This window comes from Neolamprologus multifasciatus, chromosome 2, assembly GCF_963576455.1.
Source record: "Neolamprologus multifasciatus chromosome 2, fNeoMul1.2, whole genome shotgun sequence".
Taxonomy (NCBI): domain Eukaryota; kingdom Metazoa; phylum Chordata; class Actinopteri; order Cichliformes; family Cichlidae; genus Neolamprologus; species Neolamprologus multifasciatus.
This window is the reverse complement of record NC_140440.1, coordinates 32611845-32633926: the sequence shown is the minus strand read 5'-3', so window position 1 is coordinate 32633926 and position 22082 is coordinate 32611845. Positions and strand designations below refer to the sequence as shown.

The 22082-nt window shown below is 39.1% G+C and overlaps 1 protein-coding gene and 1 long non-coding RNA gene across 7 annotated transcripts in view; one reads left to right on the top strand and one right to left on the bottom strand.

The window, feature by feature from the left end:
* LOC146524889 (uncharacterized) overlaps positions 1-22082 on the top strand; it is a 275208-nt gene that overhangs the window by 158023 nt on the left and 95103 nt on the right. The gene's annotated exons all lie outside the window — the stretch shown is intronic.
* The window catches only part of atp11c (ATPase phospholipid transporting 11C (ATP11C blood group)), a 44849-nt gene that overhangs the window by 15608 nt on the left and 7159 nt on the right, over positions 1-22082 (bottom strand). For all 6 annotated transcript variants that reach the window (XR_014875686.1, XM_085170124.1, XM_085170134.1 and 3 more), the window contains exons 2-8: positions 11127-11246; positions 9678-9767; positions 5366-5446; positions 3682-3789; positions 2851-2979; positions 1290-1378; positions 98-148 (exon numbers count right to left, since the gene is read on the bottom strand). Coding sequence is in view for 5 of the 6 variants with exons in the window: in XM_085170124.1 (XP_085026250.1) it covers positions 98-148; positions 1290-1378; positions 2851-2979; positions 3682-3789; positions 5366-5446; positions 9678-9767; positions 11127-11246 (668 nt within the window). In the remaining variant the exon portion in view is untranslated. The remainder of the gene's footprint in view (positions 1-97; positions 149-1289; positions 1379-2850; positions 2980-3681; positions 3790-5365; positions 5447-9677; positions 9768-11126; positions 11247-22082) is intronic.

Below are 22082 nucleotides of genomic sequence, written 5' to 3'. Positions count from 1 at the left end.
AATGATTTGCTGGTTATGTAAAGGGAAACAAATAAACAACTGTTTAGATTTTGTTTCTTTAAACTATGCAGACTTGGTTGGACACGAGTGCTCTCACCTTAGCGAAGGCTCCTCATTGTTTTTGTAGATGTGCATACGACCGACAAACCTGGAACACAACGGCATATGCTCAAACAGATGAAGTGATTTGTGAGCAACTATTGTGTTAAGAGTGGAAGAGATTTGAACTTGAGGTATTCGAATCTTTTCTGAGTTCATTAATTACTCAAAGCTAAATATTCATAGAGGTGGGAATCACCATACATCCCACGATACGATATTATTGCAATTTTTTTAAATATTTTGCGATATTCAGATTCTGTACATAAAGGTAAACTTTATCAATATTCATTTTATCTAATATCAAAGTCTCACACTCAGTCTTTCTCTCATTTCAGTTTTATTGTTGACAAACTGAACGGTTTGTATTACAGTCTAGTCCAACTTAACTGAACGCAACCATCTGGTACAATTATAGCTATTCTGAACTATGCAGTTTATGAAAACTATGCAGCCCCTTCAGCAACTGAAGAATTTGAAAGTAAATTAAAACAAAACATAATTTTACATTAAATAAAAAAGTTTTAAACTTAATGAAAATAAAACATGTCTTAAATTAAAATAAGTAAACTGTCATGTTTATTGCTGCCATAAAAAAAAGTTAAACACATTTGGACACTGAAGGAATGTCAGGATTCTTGCTCAGAAAAAGGATCAACATGCTCTGAAGTCAGAGCACAAAAACCTTTTTTGTAACAAAATATCGATTTCTGCTGTCCCTGTATCGATACATTATTAGCAAACAAAATATCACGATACTACACAGTATCGATTTTTTCCCGCACCCCTAAATATTCACTGACCTTAAAATCTGGAAGTTTAGAGTACTGCCTAATACTTGTAGTCAGCTATATTGTCACTTTCATTAGCTCGGAATATTCACACCTTCATCTTCAGGTATGATTTTAAATTATAATAGTTTCACTGCTTGCCCCAAAGTTGACCTATATAGACATATTGTCTTTAGACATAGAACTACACTTAAGTAAGAATTAAGTTCGTCTTGGAGAGACCAAGTTATTATCCCATAAATGCACTATGGCTTGCCCGATTAACAATCTGCATGTTAATATCAGAGTCATTGCAGGCATTTTTTTTAATCTGGCATTAAGTTAATCCACTCCTCAGCAAATCACAGGCACCACATGCTTGTAGTGTAAATCCGTTGGGACCACATGATGATTGCCTACTTGTAAAGGTCAGGCTGTGGCTGTTCGCACTCAATGGTGGCGTTGAGAGATTCCACATCGCGCTCCGTGTCTGGCACTGTGTAGTGTGTCTGGACAAGTAGAAGAGGCAGACCGAGAAAAAGCGTGAGCTGTGACCAACTTAGGTTATTGATCGCTTTAACTTCCACTGCTTCTCACTCACACACAACACGGAAAATTAAGAAGGAAAAAATACCAATACACTCGAGCACAAACAGACAGGAACACATTTTTTGGCAACTAAACAAAAGTGAGACTTCTTTAAAGTAAGACCAGCATTAGGGCTGCCACAAACGATTATTTTGATAGTCGACTAGTCACCGATTATTTTTGCAATTCCTCGACTAATCAGATCATGCATCCATTGGACGTAAAACGTACAGCTTATTGCACCAGCAGCATCTGCTCTTATATAACTATCATTAGCTTACAGCTTGAAGTGTTTAAGGTATGTGCTAACTAAAAATAAAGACAAGATGATAGTTTATTAAATTTTAATGAAATTTGCAGATTGTTTCGGTGAAGTTTAATAAACTCCTTGCTATCTAAAATATAACAGGACACCGGAGTATATTCTCAAGCATCTCACACTTCTGATAATCAGCTGTCTGCTTGATGTTTATTCAGCTGTGTAAAAACTATAACTTTAATCTCAGCCAAACCGATTTACTCAGGAACAAATAAAATACTAAAAAAAAGCCAAACAATAACATTTTGAAGTTATCTAAGTGACTTATATATATTTAACCTGAGTAGCGAAAGACGGCAGTGGGTTTGAAAACGATTTGCCCAGAGTCCGGTGTTCTCACGGCTCTAGTGAGCCTAGCCCCCGGCTAGCTATCGAGCTAGTGGGTAACAGACGTCTCCGAAAACGTCTGAGCGCTTTTGAAAATATGTGGTGTCTTGATAAACTGAGCAGATATTTGAGGTTTACACAGCTACATTCTCGCCTGAAAATATGTCAAATGTTTATTTTGTGACCCAGAAAGAATAATAAGAGTAATATTAAAACTAGCTACCGTCATTGTTGTAAACTGAGCTGGGCTGCGCTATGAATTCTGGGACACAACTTCTTCTTCTTCGGGGTTTAACGGCAGCTGGCATCCTTGTACATGCAGTGCTGCCATCTTCTGTTTCAGTCCGTTATTACACTCTTAAATCCTACTACTTTTTCCTGCATCTTTTGTGATCTTACAAAGCTTCAAACAACGCGTCGACTATTAAATCAGTCGTCGACGATTTTGATAGTTGACGTAATCGTGACTAGTCGACTAATCGTGGCAGCCCTAACCAGCATTCAATGAAAATAAATCAAGATTCCCTGAATTATAACTACACAATTATTTTAACATGTATCTAGGCAAGTGCAAATGCATTCTTTACTGTTCTTCTACATCCACTCCTCCTCTCTTATTACCTAATATTCATCAAATGAACGCACATTAACTATAACTTCATCTGCTTCTTCCAAACGTCATCTGGAACTACTTTTAATTCAAATTCTTCTATGCAAAACGATTGAAAAGTAATACACTTATCTTACTTTATGATTCGATTCTCCATCCAGACTTGCTGTGGTAACAAAACATGTGCCATCGTCTCGGCTAGACTGCAGCAATATTAAATCACAGGGAAAGGTCTCGTCTTCCTCCACCTCCAAAACATCTCCCACCTGGAGAAACGCGACCAAAGACCATTTGTGAAGACACAGTGCGCTTTCTCCCTCTTTTCAGAAGAATCGCGCACAGGATGAATGGCAGAAGTTCAAACAACTTTAAATTACTTTTATCACTAAGAAGACTTATAAATACATATGACTGCCAGGTCCCTGTGAAGTTGTTGTGATCAGTGAGTAAAAACCCAGATACTAAAAGTGAAAACAAGAACAATTCATAATCTTCTTTGAGCTCAGGTTTGGACTGCCAAGCAGTGACAAAAACCTGCCTGTATTTTAAATGTTTATTTTAGCAAAAGTAGCTAGCAGTAAGCTTATGTTGGCTCCTGTGCTGGGAACAGCTGTTTTATACAACGCATAAACAACACATAACAAAGCTTTGGTAGTGACAGCTGTATGCCGAGTGGTGTCAGCTGTACAAGCAGATCTCTACCATAATAAAGTTAAATAAATAAATAAAAGATGACCAAATACAAAATTTGTTCATATTAAAATCCTGAAAGCTACTTAAAGTGAGCCAGCCAACTATAGGTCTTTAAAAGTAGAACTCACTGGATAAATAAGTTGCCTTTACAAACATGTCTGAGCATCAGATCAGCTCAGGAGACTATAGCTGCCAGCAGCCTTTCTCTGCATATATATTGGAGGAATTATTTTATTTTTCACTTCAGCTAGGATGCATCTGCTGCTACAAAGTACCTTGATCTTCTCACTCTCTTTTTGTATCCTCCGGCCATCTTCAAGCACTGTCACTCGGTACTTATTCACCTCATTGTCAGCCTTGTGCCGCAGCCAGTCCTCATATCCCTGTGGCAATATATCAAAATCAGAATAGCATTGCTTAGCACAACAAAAAGTAGAAACCTTTTCCGTGACATCTGTACCTATGGGACACTGACAGTTCTAACTGATGTCAGTATAAAAAGGCCCACAGTACAGCACTAGCTGTCAAACTAAGGGGTGTGCCCTGAATGTTTTACGGCTTCTTAACGGTGAAAGAAGTTTCATCAGCCTACAAGCGGCATCCGTCATGTCCATGGAAGAGTATAAAACATGAATGTCAATTCATACAATTAAATTTCCACATCCAGCATGTCATCATTACGTATAGAAGTGCCTACAGCAGCAGAATGAGATGGTGATTGTCCAGCAGTGCAGAGAAACAGTATAAAATGAAATAATACTGAGTCAGGTAAAAAGATAATTTCAAAGGCTGCAGCAGCAAGAGCCACAAAACCAAGTGTGGACTTTATGAGGTCTCTAAGATAGTGATGGATATGGAGGAGATGAGAATAGAGGGGTAAACCAAAATGTGTGCCAAGGCTGAGTGTGAGCCAAAAAGCAGGATTACAGGATAATAGGAGGATCAAGTCTGGTTTAGTGATGCAAAGATTCTTATTCCTATTATTATTATTATCCATATAATTATTCAGTCAAAAATACAAACAATAATGAAGCATCTGCCATATAAATTAGCTCACACAACCAAAAATGTGAGGTCTTGGTCTCTGCTAAACAAAAATTTCACTTAAATACATGAACATTTTATATAAAGTTATCAAGAATCGTTTAGTTCTTAACGGGCTTCTCGTTATTCTTTCCCGTGTGTTATATCGTCCTTTTCTGTTGCCAGTGCTTTGCCACACTCAACATATCAGTCAGTTTGCATTAACAGGATCATCCCTCTCCTTCATCCTGGACTCAGTTTAGTTCAAAAGTCAGTTTGAAATTATTTTTCCAAACTTTCTGGCAGGAAGTATACAGCCGGAGAGGAAAGACTATTTAAGCACGAGCAACACCTTATCTTCACCATCTCATTCGCCGTCTTTATGTGTGCAGGAACTACCTGAGCCTTGTTCACAGAACTCCACAGTATAAACCAGTGAGAAAAAATATACTAACAGCACTACCACGAATGAACACGGACATGTGTTATCAGTGGACCCCATATATTATTGTAAGGAAATCCACCCATTATTGTGCATTTCAAAGCCGCAGCTGTAGACTAACTAAAAAGCCGATCTTAAAACAATACATCTAAAGCTGGGACAGGGAAGCAATAGAGTCAAAGAAACAGATACTCCCCTTGATAATTTGTACCTCTGAAATAGTCTCTCTCTTCATTTGCTAACACTCCCCTAGAGGCTATTTCATCTACACCCCAATCAGAATTCACCAGCAGAGCACATTAATACAAAACCCAAGAGAGCATTAGGCACGTACTTTACACAAAAATCACACCAAGGCAGTTATGAAGAAACGGGGGCTGTGTTATACAGAGAAGGAGGTCAATAAGACATGGCTATTTAAAAAAAAATAAATAAATAAAATCACAATAAAGTGACTGCTATCAAAACTTACTCTCATTAGGAACTTATCTTACCTGCTTGATAGCAGTTACTGTAATCACAAAAAATAATGGTAGGCCACTGGTGACTGGGCTGGTGGGGGTATCCACTATCACCTAATAGGAAGAAGAAAAAAAGAGAAAGGCAATGTTAACGCTCAGCAATAAACATATGCTTTTACATACATCACTACAGAGTCCTCCTACAGCAGCGATGTGTGGTAACGGTTCACATGATGAGGCAGGCCCTCTAAATGCAGGGTGTAGTCCTTTTCTACTACTTCCCATATTTGTTCATCAGTAAGGAACACAAGGGAGACATTTACATTTTGGAGGAGAGAGAAGGAGGTTCTGGACCACGGAACTTTTAATCAAGTGAGCCAGGGATAGAGTGCTTAATCTGCAGGCATTCCAACACTACTGTGTCTCTGCCAAGGCGTGGAAGAGGGCCAGCAGAAAGCTTTGACAAACCGACCTTACCTGCCTGAGGATTTCGTGAGAGAATCTAGAGGTAGAGCATGGGGATCAGACTTGGTTTTTGCATTTATAAGTCACGTATGTAATAAGAATGTGAGGATCAGGTAAACATCCAGCTTAAGAGCAGTGGCTCACAATGCACTCAGCTAAAATCTCAGTAAACAGAAAGCTCTTTGTGTTTATGTGAACTAAAACTATCAGAAGGATTTACGCTTGCATTTCTGATCCTGCAGAATGCAGTTGGGCTCCCCATGAGCCAGACTGGATATTACAGCACATCCAGCTCATTCATATTCTGTACAGGAGCATTACAAAGTGTCAGATAGACATCGGCTCAAGTAGGATATGTTTTGATGCAGTGTCCAGTGTTCCTCAGCTGCGCTTGAACTGAAAATTAAATAAAAATGGCAGCAGACTTGGTAAGCGCTGTCTGACACAAACACAGATCCACATACTTTACCCATTCAAAAACACACTCATAAAAGTACAAGGGCAGTGCACTAGAAATCCATCCGAACCTTACTGTGATTACAGTTCATTAAAGGATAAATCCATTACAAAGCAGAGACAGACAAGTTCACCTCCACCATTTGAAGATTTAGAGTAGTGCATTATGTTTGTAGCTATTCTGGTGAGATAAAAGTATTAATATTGCCGCAGTGGTCTGATGTGTTGGAGAGCCAGCAATCATTCAAGAGTATTTGGGGGTATACTTTCAAGAATCTTTAGATCTTAAGACTAGATAGCTACACAGTCATGAAAGTGTCTCTTGAGAAAAGCCGCCAATGAGAACTGGACTAAAGAGAAGGTGACCCCTAAAGGCAGATGAGATAAATCAGCTTGTTTGAGATAGTGGGTGACCTAAGGATTTGCACCAATGCCCAGTATAAGATTGCAAACTGGTTATTTTGAGCTTTGAATCATGAAATGCTAAACTAGTAGAGATCAGTATTAAAAATATGGAGTTGAAAATGAGTATAATAGGCCCCCTTTAATGTCCATCACCTCTTGTTTACATGACTGGATTTAGATTTGTCTGATCACAGAAAGAAAAACAGAAACTAACATCTCTCTGATGCAGCAGCCAGATGGCAAAACCCAGCAAAGGTTTACCACAGTATAAAGAAAATGCTTTACAAAGCCAACTTTCAGCCTCAGAGTTGTTTGCTTTTGATTTATCCTTAGCCACTGTTCAATAGAGGACTAAAAAAGAAAGAGCTGATGGTGGCATTTTATCTGTTCATCAACAAAACCCACACAAAACAACCTTAATCCCACACTATGATACAATTTCAAATCACTTGACAGGCCTCGAAGACATCGCTGTATCTAGGACAGCCTCCATTTTTGGAACAGACAGGTTTTTTACTGACATTTAATGCATCTATATTAAACCTGCTTGAACTATTTTTGCTGTTTAGCTATAATTAAAAAAAACGATTTGTGTTTAATGCTAAAACCACTAAGTGGTGCTTCCTTGTTTTTGTGATTTAAAAACATCAAGGTTGTGTAGCCCCAGGTGGTTACACATACACGCAATTTGATCTCACTCAGCACAACGTATCCATTGTCAGGAATATCATGGACAAATTCTTGGAAAGCACGTGTGCTTCTACTTACACAACAGCAATGGCTCAGTGGCAATTTAAGTATAGCAGAACGTCACTATATGCACAGCTACTCCTAAGAAAAATAAAACATTCATATACTCAACCTTTTCTCAATTCATCTGCACCCATTAAGAACAACCGCCACCAACTTTATACACGCTTGCCTCCACTGCACCAAATGCAAAGCCAAAAAAAATAAAAATCACAGCAATAAGAGTGTACTGCTGCTGATGTGCTGGTGTGATATCACAGCAGCAGAACGGGGCAGCAGAAAGCCCTTCATCTGAGCCGGGAAGTGTGTCAGAGTGAGCGACAGACAGCAGTTCCCCGGGGTCCCAAAGCAGCGGGTCCTCGCATCCTCCCACCTCTTCGTCCTCTCTTTTTTTTCCACCCCCTCGGTCTCTCCTTTTCTCTCACCCTCTCAACACCATTTCTCCCACTCTCTCACAGTGCTCTATTCCCATTCAATCAAATTCGAGCAAAGACACGCAGGGCTATTTATAGGAGAGTGGTGCTTTTTTATCAGCCTGTGTCTATTTGTGGCACTCAGATGTACAGAGGGCTTCCTGGCTGCTGACGTCAGCAGTGCCGCGCTGCAGCGAATTGGAGGTTACGTGAGACAGAAAGACAAAAAGACAGAAAGAAAGACGCCAAATGACAACGTGAGACAAAAGGAGGATAGAACAGAGTTGGAGGATGCATGACATTTAGTTGTTGGTAGAGTATTTGCATTGAGCCTCTCGGGGGAAATGTGAAGGTTTATTTCTGTCTGTAAGATGCAAGTGCAAAACGAGCGCACAATCTGCGTACCTGTTTCACACCATCTAATATAATAGCAATCTGCATAGGAAAGACTGAGTGGTTAGGATAAGGAACCCCTCAAGTGAAACTGGATTAGTGGAGAAATGCCAACCACACTGCAGCTCGGGTAAACACCCAGGACACCCACTGACTCATACATAACATCCGCAAGCTCACACACGCGCACATATATACATTTATTCACACACAAACATTGTAAAATGAACACATCACAGGTAGAAATTCCTCATCTTCACATACATTGATTCTTCTCACATTAATTCCATACAATAAAAATTAAAAATTCAGCATCCATACGCATTAGCTAAGACAGAATACAGAATAATATATATAATATAGAATTAATCCAGACAACTTAGAGAAGAAAGGCTGGGGAAAATGAATATTACACTTAATGTGATATTGTTTGAGATTAATTTCATTTCTGACACTGAAACATTGGGTTTCTGGGAACAGAAGCTCAGAGACTTCCTTCTTGACGAGGTCTAAAACAAGCACCTGTTTACACTAGAAGGCTCCTTTGCTGCCATAGTTTAGGTTATCGCTAAAAGGAAACCAGTTAGTTTCCATTTCCATGGACCACAAAAATGGATCATTAGGAAGAGGTAATGGAAGAGCAAAAAGCAGATGTATATAACAAATCTTCAGAGAGGAGAGGAGTCACTTAAAAGTACAGCTGAAGTCGATTAGTTAGCGTCCTCAACCAGTTCAGTTTCCAGTAATTAAGCACAGACAAGACAAACCAAGGCAACAGTGACACAAAAAGAAATTCAGGGATTAGCATGAGAGTACTACAAACCTGTTAAAATGGGATTCTCAGACAAAGTGAGAAGCAACTTTCAACTATTCAAATTTCTTTCCGTTTTACTTGAAAACCATGTGAGACCAGGTCTTGGATGAATGAGTTCGTTGAATTAAACTGCTGATGACTTGCCATAATGCTGAATTTTTCATGTTCTTTGAAAGTTATAAACAGGATTAAATGACAGACGTAGGGAGCGTAGTAAAGCAAGGCATTTAAACATGACCAATTGTACTGATCAGTGTGCCTTCAATATAAACGTTTTTTGACTTTCTGCAGTTCACGCAAATGAACACGCCCAGTAAGGAAATAAGGTAGAGCAGTTTCACGCCTGATATAATTGTACACACACTTTTCCTGTTACTATTGCACACCTGCTATGGCTACATGCACATGGATGTAGTTTCTCACGCCCCTTTTTTATGCAGGCAGCACAGTCAGCATGTCGATCACTTACACTGATCTATTCAGACTTAATTTAAAAAAACATTAAGCCCGAAACTAGCCTTCATATGGAGGACCTGACTACAAATTAACACCATCAAATAAACAAGAGGCACCCACAAAGTCCTTATTTTAAAAAGATTATATCACTCATCACTGTTTGAGTTGGCATACAGACAAAGCTTGGCCTTACCTGCACCAGGAAGATGATAAGGAAGTAGAAATTGGCAATTCTTCTAAATTGTTCAAACAGGTTCTTTGGTAGAAAGTTCCATACTGTATACTGTTGGGGGAGAAAAGAGGAAGCACATATGTAAAAACATGAAATCAAAGAAAAATAAAATAGAAAAAACTGCATGTGGACTTTCTTTGTTGCTCTGCGCTTTTTTCTACTCTACCATGTTTTGTAACCAGACTCAGAGAAGTTAAAAAAAGGCTTGGCAAAGGAAGAGAGATTAGAGACATTCAATATCCATAGTCCTGTATTTGTGTATTCTGTTTGAGCTGGGGAAGGAAAATAGGAAGGCAACTTCAATAGCTTATAGTCTCTGTTCTTTGCACCAACTAGGGAGACAGGCCTTGGGGACCACAGGTATTCCACTGATTCAGATTAGATATGTATCTCTTATATTTGGCTACCCTTGAATGCAGAGTCAATGAACTTACGAGGTGGGTGACTGTTTTTGTGTTTTCTTTTTTTTTTTTTTTAAGTGGCCGTGACTGTTGATATCATCGGCGCTGAAGCAACGCTTATCTGCAAAACTCCCTGAGAGACCTCTCAACGACACCCCGCTGGTAACCTTGTGTCAATAACAAAGCACGTCTACGCAGCTTTGCACAGAAACAAGAATAAAGCCCTTTTTGTGGAGTGCATGGGGATAGTGTTGAAATGCCACACGAGCAGAATGGATATCTCATTTCGCTAAGAAGTAATGAGGGTGAAAGCAACGAGAAAGAGAGGTTGGAGGGTGCAGGTGCAATGAGAACATGAGAGAAGAGGCAGATTGGACACTGCTGGAAAGCAACAGGAAGAGCAGAGGCACAAGGGAGAATAAACACTGCAGCTGGGGTAATTAAAGATTGCTTACCCTGACATACTGGCAGAAACCAATAGATTGACCCTTCCTCGCTGAGATGCTCTGCATCACTATAAATCCTAGAGCCATTTTATTATCACTTCACTTGCTTCCCCTGATCACTTTCACCTTAGATATTCAAAGCCAGTCAGTCAGTACTTTCCCGAGCTGGCTGTTGACACAGAACTAACAGGTAGAGTAAGACTTGGGTGGTGAAGGAGGGGGGTTGTAGTCAGAGCCCAGGGGAAGCCTGAATTGCCCACCGTTCCAGTACATTAATAGCAGCCATGTATTTCCTTGCCACAGTCTGTACTCCACTGACAGACAAATAATCGCCTTCCATTGGGAGCCGAGACAAGTATGAGGAGAAGTCGGAACAGGAAACAAAGGAAAGAAGCCACTGGAATGCTGATGACTGTTCAAGAGTTCATTTTGCAAGCGTTAAATAAAAAAACAGAAGTACCTACAGGTAGATAAAACATGACACAAGCTTAGGAACAAACAAAAGTCTTGGTGCATTGCCAGACTGGAGCCCTGGCAAATGCATGGGAGTGTGATGTTTTTACCTTCGAGGACACAATCCTGTTATCGCAGAACTTGGGTGGGATGAAAACTTCATCGGCAGGACACGGCCGATGACCAACATAGATAGTCCTACTGCCTACTCTTCTGTCCTCACCACCAAACTAGAGAGGAGGGATGGGGGTTAAGATAAGTGGAGGAGAGAAAAAAAGGAACAGGACATGTTAGTAATTCACTCTTCTTCCTGTCATTTAAATACTGAACCAATTCGGGTACTTCTAACAAAATCAAGTGTGCACCAAATTTTACCAAATTTTACCCATGATCGAATACAAATTTAAAAAGATTGCACATTCTTTAATAGTCGCAGACAGAGGCAGTCTAATTGTGCCTAAATTCCAGCCATATAATTATGAGATTAAAGTTTCGACTGTGAATCAGAAAATGAAGATTTGAAAAGTGGAAAACTGTTGGGCACTGGACAATATATTGTAAAATGGCTAAATAAAAATTCAATAAGGGCCAGAATCTTCAAGAGATTTCAAAATAAGGTGAAATTTATTTTCAGATTATATAAATGCATGTGCACTTTCTGTTAGGTTTGTCATAATGTCAAAATGTTCAATACAACTGAGTAGTCCAAGGAACCCCCCCCCCCCCCCCCCCGTCTTGTTTTTGTTTTGTTTTTTATGAGTCTGTTTGTTGTTTTTTTTCTGTTTGCTTTTTGTTTTGTTTTTTGGTTTATTTGGGCAGCAGGCTGCCAATTATTTGTTGTTTTAAGGGTTAGGGTGGGAACAAGATTGAAATTGTGGAATATTCTGAAGCATTTTGTGTTATTGTATACATTGTATTGGAACCTTTGTCTAATAAAAAGACCTTTGAAAGAAAGAAAGAAAAGAAAATGTTCAATACAGTTAAAAAAATTTATCAAGTGAAAACAGAGAGGCCAAAACCTGCATTTTCTCGTATATCCACGCAACTCCATTGGGTCCAGTTGTTACCAATAGCAAGCCGTTTAATATCAAAGTGAGTGAAGCATCTTATAAACTAGGTAGCTACGGTAGCTAGACATTTCAAACGTTAGCAGATAAAGCAAAAAAAAAAGGTGGATTTCCACATTTTCAAATACCAAACTTGACACTTGGGGGATGTTGCATCTTTCATATACAGATTTTTGTATTTTTGTTCTAATGCAGTATGCACTCTAATGTGGATCTGTGTTAATTTAATATTTGAAAGAGAAAACATTTGAGGAACCTGCTCAGGAACCACAGGTATACTGCGTCCTGCCAAAATGATAAAGGCACATAAGGTAAATCAAACAATGAACAGAAGCCAGGTTGTTGTCATAACTTCCATGGTGCTCACCTCACATAAATCTCAAGAGCAACTGCAAATACCAACCCAAAAAATGAGAAATCGCATGAGAAATCAAAGTGATAAATTGTCAGGTAGGACAACGGTTTATTCTTCTCTGTGTGGAAAAAAAGAGAAGTCCATGACTACACATCTCCCACACACAGTGAACATTATTTTATTTTAGGTTTGTTAAATATGTCACTACCCTGTTCCCTGGACAGTTACAGAACTGATTTTGCAACTTTATTATTGTTCAAGGAAATATCTAGCCAATATCCATTCCGTTAAATACAGAAAACATCAGTGCCAAGAGTGATAATTCATTATCACTGAACAGGAAATCGGTCTATCCAAAATCAAAACAGAGCCCAATCTCAATTTTTTTTGTCCCCATAATGCCAAGTGTGACCTAAAAGTATTGGCCAAGACATTAGGTGGACAGCTACAAGGGCTGGAAACAACGCCAGTACAATGCATTAGCCAGACCTACAACAATACTTGCTTCCAATTCACATCTTTCTTATCTTCAAGGATATTCCCATCTCACTATAGAGAGATTAGACTCTGTTGACTGTAAATAATTAACCCTATTACAATATACAAACTGTTGACCATTTAAGTTATACCTATATTGTTTGTATACCTGAATATTTTCTTTCCCATGTTAAAAAGTTAGGCCTTCCACTGAGAGCTTTAACAACACGATGAGCATGTGTAATGTCAAGAGTTTGTGAAAACATTTAAATTCAGAGCCAAAATGATTTGGAGAGCCTTAGTGGCTTTAGTTACTACTTTAACAGTTGTCAAAATATAAGAGACAGTTGTTAACTGCTTCTTTCCCCATTTCATATTTTGACATTTCCATTTGTAACCAATAGAAAAAAGGTATTGCACCATGCAAAAAGCCAAATATACTGATAGACTGTGGCATTTGTTTGTGTGCAGCTGGGATTCTCAATCAAGAACAACCAGCCTTTACATTATGTCCAATCTTAACTTGCATCTCATCTTAATCGAACAGTATGTCAGAAAAATGTAGCTTACGGAACAGTTTTTGATGTATGAACTGCAAACAAACAACACCTCATAAAGCAAACCCCCCCAGTCACCCAGCAACTGGTCAACCAACTAAATCTGCCTTCTTAATGATGCTGGCAACTTTTCCATCTTTGGCCTGGATTGTGATTGATGCGTGGTTTCTCGGAAACCTAACAGAGTTTTTATCAAAAGTTTAACCATTAACAAACATGCTATGGGTATTTATCCCAATGCATCATTGCTAAACAACAATAATTTGAAGAATAAACATGGCTTGCGATCTTTAACTTAAAAATTAATAGTAGATCAATGAAATATTTTATGCTTAATGATCTAGAAGTTTTGACATTTTCAGAAACATTAAAAAAAAAGTAAACCATGAAACCTTTTGGACTTTAGCTCGGTTTTCACAAGCTGCATCACAAATATTTATATGAAGAGTAGGAGATTTATGTAGTACCTTTTCTGTTAAGCATATCTGCCATTCTTTGATGTAGGAGTGAAACAAATTATCAACGACAACATACTGTATTACTACCAATATGATGCCAATATCAAGTGTTGTAATTTTTAAAATGAGCAGGTTCTACGATTCTCTATGGAGGAGCTTAGTCAACTTATTTTTATACTGTACTCATACGTTGGATAACTAGTGAATTTAACTGATTATTGGAAACCTGGCATACAGATTTAGTTTCCTGCTGGAATCACAGTGCTCTCATTTCAAAGTAGCACACACTCACCAATCAATCACTTCAACTGGGCATTGGGTTGGATACTCAATAATGGCAGAAGTGAAACTACCTCGGGCTGTCAGATACTTAGTCTTACAGCACTATATTCTTCAGAAAACTCATATATAATACACAGCTGACAGTGGCTTTCAGTGTACTTTCAATTTAATGTATGTAACCAATATCAAATTACTATATTTGACGCATAGTCCAAATGTATATATGTCTTTGTTTAGTCCCCTTGTATTTATGTACAATTATGCACATTAACTTAGGCATTAATACCTAAAAAATTAAAAATTAAAAAAAAAAAAAATGACCACGCTATACAACCACAACAGAAAGAACTACTTGCCAGACAGACAGGCGATTCATCTCTGGAATTAATCATAAACTCTTGATATTGTGAACAAGTACTTCATTCTCACAAGCCAAATTATTTTTAAAACAAAAAACAATGATGAATGCCTACTTTCAAATGTCATTGCATAAGCCAATAATATCAGACACTGACACAAAGAAGACGCACAGAAAGAGTGTCAGAAAATACGCTTGCGTGCTGTAGTCATTTTATTTCATCGTCCAAGTGAGGACTCTAGCCACATGTTTCAAAAATAGCTATATTTTCTGTTCAAGCATAAGTTGTTCTGCTAATACTGTGACTGTAAATAATTAAAGTTGTGCTGGCAGGGGATCTGCTTTATCTAATATAAAAAGGCCAGTAGCATGTGGGCTGAGGAGACAAATTATCATGAACATCTGATCCTGGACAAGTGCCAGGGAACATGTGAATTGCGGCCACCTGGACAGCAAGTTTCCCAAAGTCTGTTTCAGACAAGGGGTTAGATCAAAGAATGGCCTCAAACACTTGAAGTCTAATTTATGCAAGTAGGGACCAAAATAAATAAATAAAAATCGCAGCATTCATAATGAATTTATGCAGCCATTTGCTTCTCATTAATAGAGAGGGGGGGGGGGGGGAACTAAATAAAGAACAAATTCTTAGTGTTAATTCTGTAAAAAAAAAAAAAAAAAAAAAACCATCCTATCTTTCCTATAGTCCAGACTAGAAAAGGGAGCCAATAGGTTTACATAATGTTCCCTTATGCATGAGCAGCCACATTCACACCTCAGTATGGATGTCAACTTTAGCATCCCCTACCCGATCAGGACACAGTGACACTCCATCAGGACCGGATGCAAACAGAGTGTGAGTGGGAAGAGGAGTGTGAGAGGAAAGAAGTACAACAGGATCCAAGATTTGATGCATATCCATATCTCCCCCCCCCCCCCCCCCCCCCCCCCCACTCCCATATAAAATAGCAATAATCTGCCCCCAGGAGCAATAAGCCAAGGATCTCTATACTGACTCTGTGTATAAGAAGTAACTGTGAAAGTTGTCCTGTGGACTCTGAAAGAACTGTAAAAGCAAATTTTTAACTAGTAGTTAACAATAGAACACTTTTACAAAGGGCTGCTCTATCACAGCATAAAATGCAAGTAAACCTTCTACAACCAGAATATCATTGAATCAAAGTATTCAAGGGCTCTGGATTTTACTTTACGGGTTCAGAGACCAGACAGCCAGCAATACTAGATTACTGGCTTCTGTCCATAGTTTTAAGGTCACGGATCAGTCAGGAAAAAAATGCTACTTGTAATGCAGACTAAGCCAACAATGGTGCTTAAAAGCTGTGAAAGAGCACACATAAGCAAACCCCGTCACCTCAGTGAGGGTTCTCAAAAATTAGCAGCACCTACACAAACAGAACTCATGGTGAAAACTGGAAAAAGTATTCTGTATTAAATGAGGAAATAGTCTATGCCCTACGGCACTAAAGATAAGAATAGAACTATTGAACGGCCATTGATTTAGTGGTGGAGTCACTGTAAAATATAATGAGGGTCAGATGGTGGGGGCCACTTCATTTTTGAGCAGTTACGTGATTGCAATGCTCATCTCCCAAAAAGTGAGCTAAAGCCCGGAGAAGAAATGCTAATGTAAGGAAAAACAGAACTTATTGCATTATCTCTGCTTCACTGTCAAAGGTCAAACAAATCTATTCAATGGCAGCGATGTTAGTAAGTAAAGCAGAGTCAAGTGCCAGTATGTCAATATCAAACTGTATTCACCCTTGATGATAAAGCACCAGCTACCAAAAGTGAATGGAGATCAATAAAGCAAATAGCCAATGGTCAATCGAGCTGAGATGTAATTGCTCAGTCAAAAATAAATGGTGCATTAGAAAATTAAGCGGGGCTTAAAACTTTACATTAAAATATGCCCTAAATTTAATTATGCATACATTGTGAAAGAAGCACAGGCTTGGACGGGGGGGAAAGGTGCTCCGCTGAGAGCGAGGGGAATGTAAGACTGCATTCAGCTGGTGCCAAACACCCAATGATGACTCTGGTCTGATGACACTGTGCGCTGTCACACCATCTCACTATTCAGTGACTATCCTGTTTTGTCAATCTGCATGTTGTAAGCAGAACTAACTGAGTAACCAGAAAATTACAAGGCCTGTTCGTTGTATCACAATCCATCAAGACCACAACTCTCTGACAGCGCTGATTTTTAAATGATGATTTCATGTATTTTTAATGCCTTTGGCACTGTATCATTGAGATGCTGATACCACTGTGGTCATTTTTCTTGTGTAGCAGTCTTGAAGTATTGTATTTGACCGCATTATATTTCTTCCTCACACATACAGACACACACTCCTATATTATATTATATTATATTATATTATAGTGATAGACCTAATAATTATTTCTGCTCTAAAAATGATACAACCAAGCCAAAAGTAGGTCAGATGTGGCTGTGTACGAGAACATGATGTTGTGCCGTTCCTGTGAGCAATACTTGCATAATTCATACCATAAGACACAAAACACTCCATAAACCAACCAACAAACTGCAAAAGACCGGGCAGACCATTTCACCACATTGTACCACAATAGACAAGCGTTCACATTCACACTAGCAATGAACTAACACTTAGTTAAAGTTAAAGGGCATTGTAGAACCTTCAACAACACTTATTAAAAGATTTAAGTGATTGAGTGATTTGAGCCTGTTTCAATAATTTTAACTCGATGTGGAATAGAGAAAGAGAAACAGTTTCAAGAAGTCATCAAAAGCCCAAAACTCCCATGATGTTCATGGCCATGGGTGTATGTAAACTCCTGACCACAACTGTACATCAAACAATCTACAGTAGAAATTGTACCACACAATCAAGATAAACTGAGTACTTTGTGGCTGTGCTGTTATACATTCTTTCTGCACATGATCGCTGTCTTTACATAACAGAATATGCTCGTACACTTCATTTAGAGAAAATAGCAGATTCAATACTGATGTTTTTTTTTTTTGTCTCGCAGAGCAGAAATGCAAAACCCTCAGATGATCCTGAGGTGGAAATGACACGGGAACGTTAGAAGAAATCCAGTTCTTTGTCACGCTGCTTCATTGACACAAACATGTTACCATTTATGGCCAGCAAGTCTGTTACAGAGACCGCCAGAAGTGGTTTTGGGTCGCACGATTTCTCTCTCTGGACAAGAAAGTGTTTTCTGATCTTTTGCTGTTAAGCCTTCTGTCAAGGTTTAACTGAATTGTGTCTCCAACAGCTTATACGTGCATGTCTTGCAAGAAGTAAAGACGACACTGTGGTGTGCGGAAGAAAAAAAAATCTACTGACAAAGTGTGACAATGGTTCAGCGAGTGCTGTTTTTCTGGACACAAATAGATTTTGTGGTCAAACTAAATCGATGCTGTAGCGTTTTCTTACTAAACTGTTGAAGCAATTTGAAAATGTAAGCCCAAAAGAATACAGTATGCTCAGCTTTGTTCTGATCAGGCTCCATTGGTGGTTTTATAACCTTGTGCAGCAGGGTTATAAAACACTAAGCTCTTCCAGTACATAATGCAAGAGCTGTGTCATTAAGCTTCAAAAAATGCACTCAGAAAAGCTACTTAAATATATTTAATGAGGTGTGAGGGAGCTTTGCAAAGAAGCGAGAGCACTAGGGACGAATGTTTGTTCTTGTTCATGCTGCATGTGTACAACCTGCACTACGCTGAGAATGTCACTGAACTGGATCTTTGTTTTCTATTTTTCCCCACATTGAGGAGGAAGTGTGAGCGAGACATAAAATAATGCCTAAACACCCAAAAGGATTCTGACAGTACTGGAAGGCTTTCCAGAACAAATGCTTCGTCTCTAGCAAACTGTTTTAAAAACCGTTAATGACGACAGGAAAAACATTCTAACAGAAACTTAAAGCTGTGATTATGACAAGCAAAAAAAAAAAAGCTGAGTAATGACTGTTTGAATAAAAGCGGAAAGATACACGGGCAGAGTTAGTGCCATTCACCCTCGCAGCTCTCTGGCACATTGCTCCGTTACATTCTCTGTTTTTCTTGTCAGCCCACTTCCCTGTCCTATGCCAGCATGCTCACTCGGTCTCACTAATTGTAACTCTCTCAATTTTGATTACACATCCAAGTGCTCGCTGCCCATACCAGAAGAATTTAGAGTGGCTACATTTTCCTTTGAGGAAAATATAGCACAAAGGCGCAAAATTAAAGCTTTGTTACTACAATGACTTTGAGGAGTACTCACCTCTTTGTTGTATTTCTTGTGTGGGAAAACTATTTCTAAATCAAGCAATCTTACGTGGGCTATTTCGTCTAATTTCAGCACAAAGTCCTTTAGCTGTTTTTAAACCTAACTGAGATTCAAAATACAAAAAGATTTCCACAATTGAAATCCCCATTCCTTCATCCAAAGACATTTTGAGCTATCCCGGAGTCTATGCTATGTAAGCTAGTCACATATTGGTAGTTTTACACAGTTAGCGCCACAGATTACAGGATGTGCATCCAGATTATTTAATAGCATATGTGTTTGTCACCTGTTTGATCATTCAAAGGCTGCTCAAAGGTGCTCTTCGTCCTCATTTAGGCCCCTTGGCTGCTCAGTTTTGTCCAGTTTAAAAGAAAGACGATTCAATAAATGGTCCACAAATATATCAGCAACCACTGTTTACGTGGCTGATGATGCCTGCAAAATCTGAACACACTACAAAAACTCTACTGCGCTTATATTACTTTAGAATTCAAAGTCAGCTTCTTTCCCTTCATTATGAGTGCAACACCTAGAATAAAAACAGCTTTACTGAAGAGACTACAAGTTCAGACAAAGTTCACTTAAAACGTTTTTTAAAAAAAAGGACATTTACTCTCCTAACAAAGCAGAAGGACTATTGCTTCATTCCCATACAGTGTTACATCAAATCGACTTGTCTTTGCACAGCACCATTAATTTCATGCAAAAGTGGTTTTGGGTGGTTCAGCACATAATAAAGCAATCGCACAAAAAAGCTTTAAACAGCATTTGTCTCTTAAGCAACACACTTGGACACAATGCAACACACCTGAATTTTGCAATTAAGTTAATAACGTTTCCCTCTCCAAAAATAAATAAATAAAATAAAACATTAATAGCAGCAAATAACAGTTTCAGACAAAAGGTTACCAAATCAATAAAAGGTAGATACATTAATCCATAATGATACTATAATAGGAGTTACCTCCATTATGGATTCAGCAACACTTGGCCTATGGCATTGAATTAAGGCCCCATATTAAAGGCTACTCTCTTCCTCTGTCCGCTGTTTGCACATTGTGATGAATAGCCTTCAGAGTAATAACAGTCCAACTTGAACTCCGCGCTGATCCTAAGGAGCTGTTGTGGATAGGCAAAGGCTCATTGTTCCACTAGCATGCCTGCAGCTGTACTAGACACAGAGTGTAGTGTACCATTGGCTGGTACTGACCTATATTAGACTGCATCTCTCGACAACAAGGAGGAGGGAAACTCATCATGACCTTGCACTGGGAACAACTTCCTCAAACATTTTGGTCACGGACACATATAGCGACACTTTTGGTATAGTGACAACTTGTAAAATGTCTAAAAGCCATAGTTGTTTTGTGCGTAACAGGTTTCACGAGAGGCTTTTAAAAGTCATCCCCAAGCTGAAGTATTTTCTGTGAGTAACATCAAAACAGATGACCTTTGAAATTTAAAGAAACACAATAAAAGTCCATTAATATTAAAAACAGGAAATGCATGTGACGTCACAAACTGCTGACAGACGACTGCGGTCAGACAATATAGACATGGATGTTTTTAACTGGTTTAGTGTTGAAACATTCATTTACTAACACATAACTTAATCCGCCTTCGGGAGTGTGAACTTTGTTCACCTATTCACTTTGTTCTCAACCAGTTAAATTAAAGTCCTGCGGAGAATGAGAAAAGCACGTTATTTTCCAGGGATTTCACGGAGAAAACCTCCAGACTTCACATTTTAAGGCCTGGAAAAGCAAGCACGTTTTAAACTAGAGCCTAGTCACACTTAAATTTCTCTTTAATTATATATCAAAGTAGTTTAGCCTTAGATGGGGTATGGTTTTTCCAGCTAAGTGCACACACTCTGTACTCTGTTTGCATGTGTGTGTGTGTGTGTGTGAGACAAATCACTAGATTTAGCTACTTAGACATAAGTTCTTGATGCGGCTGCTTTTTCCCCCATGTCGAGCATGGGTTTCTAAACTGCAGTACACTACAATGGTTGCTCCCCCACACCACACTGGCAGAGAGCCATGCAACACCAACAAAAAAAACAGCATTTACAGTATGTCCTAATGCTGACGAGCTTTAAAAAAAACTCCATCTCAGCTACAGCCCCTCTGATGACATTATCTTTAATAATGTACCAAGCTACACTGACTGTAATTACTACTCAATTAATTATCCTAAGACGCTGCATAGGAGAGCAACAAGACTAATGACAAAAATCAATGGTGGCCCTTTCCTTCCCCTGCTTCCACTGCTTAGAAGGCATGGTTGACTGTGGTATTCCTACAAAGCATTTCTTCTCAGTGAACTGTAGCCACATTAAAAAGACAAATCTTTCATCTTTTGACTAAACAACACTTCCTTCCTAGCCAGGAGTTTGCCATGAAGATAATCACTGGAGGCTGTTGCTTTACCTAAGTGATGAACGTGTAGGAGGGGACACGTTCGTCTTTCTTCCAGCATTCGTTAAATCCTAACATGCTGTTCCTCTCTCTGTGTCAGCGAGTACCCTATCATTTTGGGTGACGATGAAAAACTGGGATGATGAAACAGCACAGATGCTGACGTCCCAACCCGACTTCCTCCATGCGCAGACACACGGAGGGAGACATAGACACGAAGCCAAAAACACAAACGCCCAGAACACACACGTCTCAGCATTCTCTTCGCATCTCACTGCAAACACTCTGAGTAACGCTAGAGCTGAGCCATAGCACAGAAAATCTCTGGATGAGCCTTTATACATATATGGATGATGAGGATGCATTTTGAGTGCCACTAGCCTGGTGAGGATAGGTGGGGGTCAGGAACGGCAGGAGGAGTGTAAGGAGAATTCAAAATAAATGAAGCAACCTGAATTATTTAGAGGTACAAACTGAGAATTCAATCCAGGTTTTAAAAGGAAGTGGAAAAATTGCCACAAAAAGCCATCCATGGTCCCTTTGTATTGAGCCTGAACTGCCCCCTCTACTATAGGAAGGCTGAAAATGTCCGTCCATTCGAAAGGAAACTGCGAGGCGCAAAGAGGCAACATATCTAACCCCCAGATTCACTACAGTTTTTCAGGCTTGAGTCACGCAGGTCTTTCCGGTCTCCCCCACTATATTTCATCAGCCCACTACCTCGCAGCAGGCCGTTTATTCTTTCATGGTACCTCTCTCCCCACGCTAAATATATTTATTATCCCGCTGTGTGTTGCAGATGAGCTTCT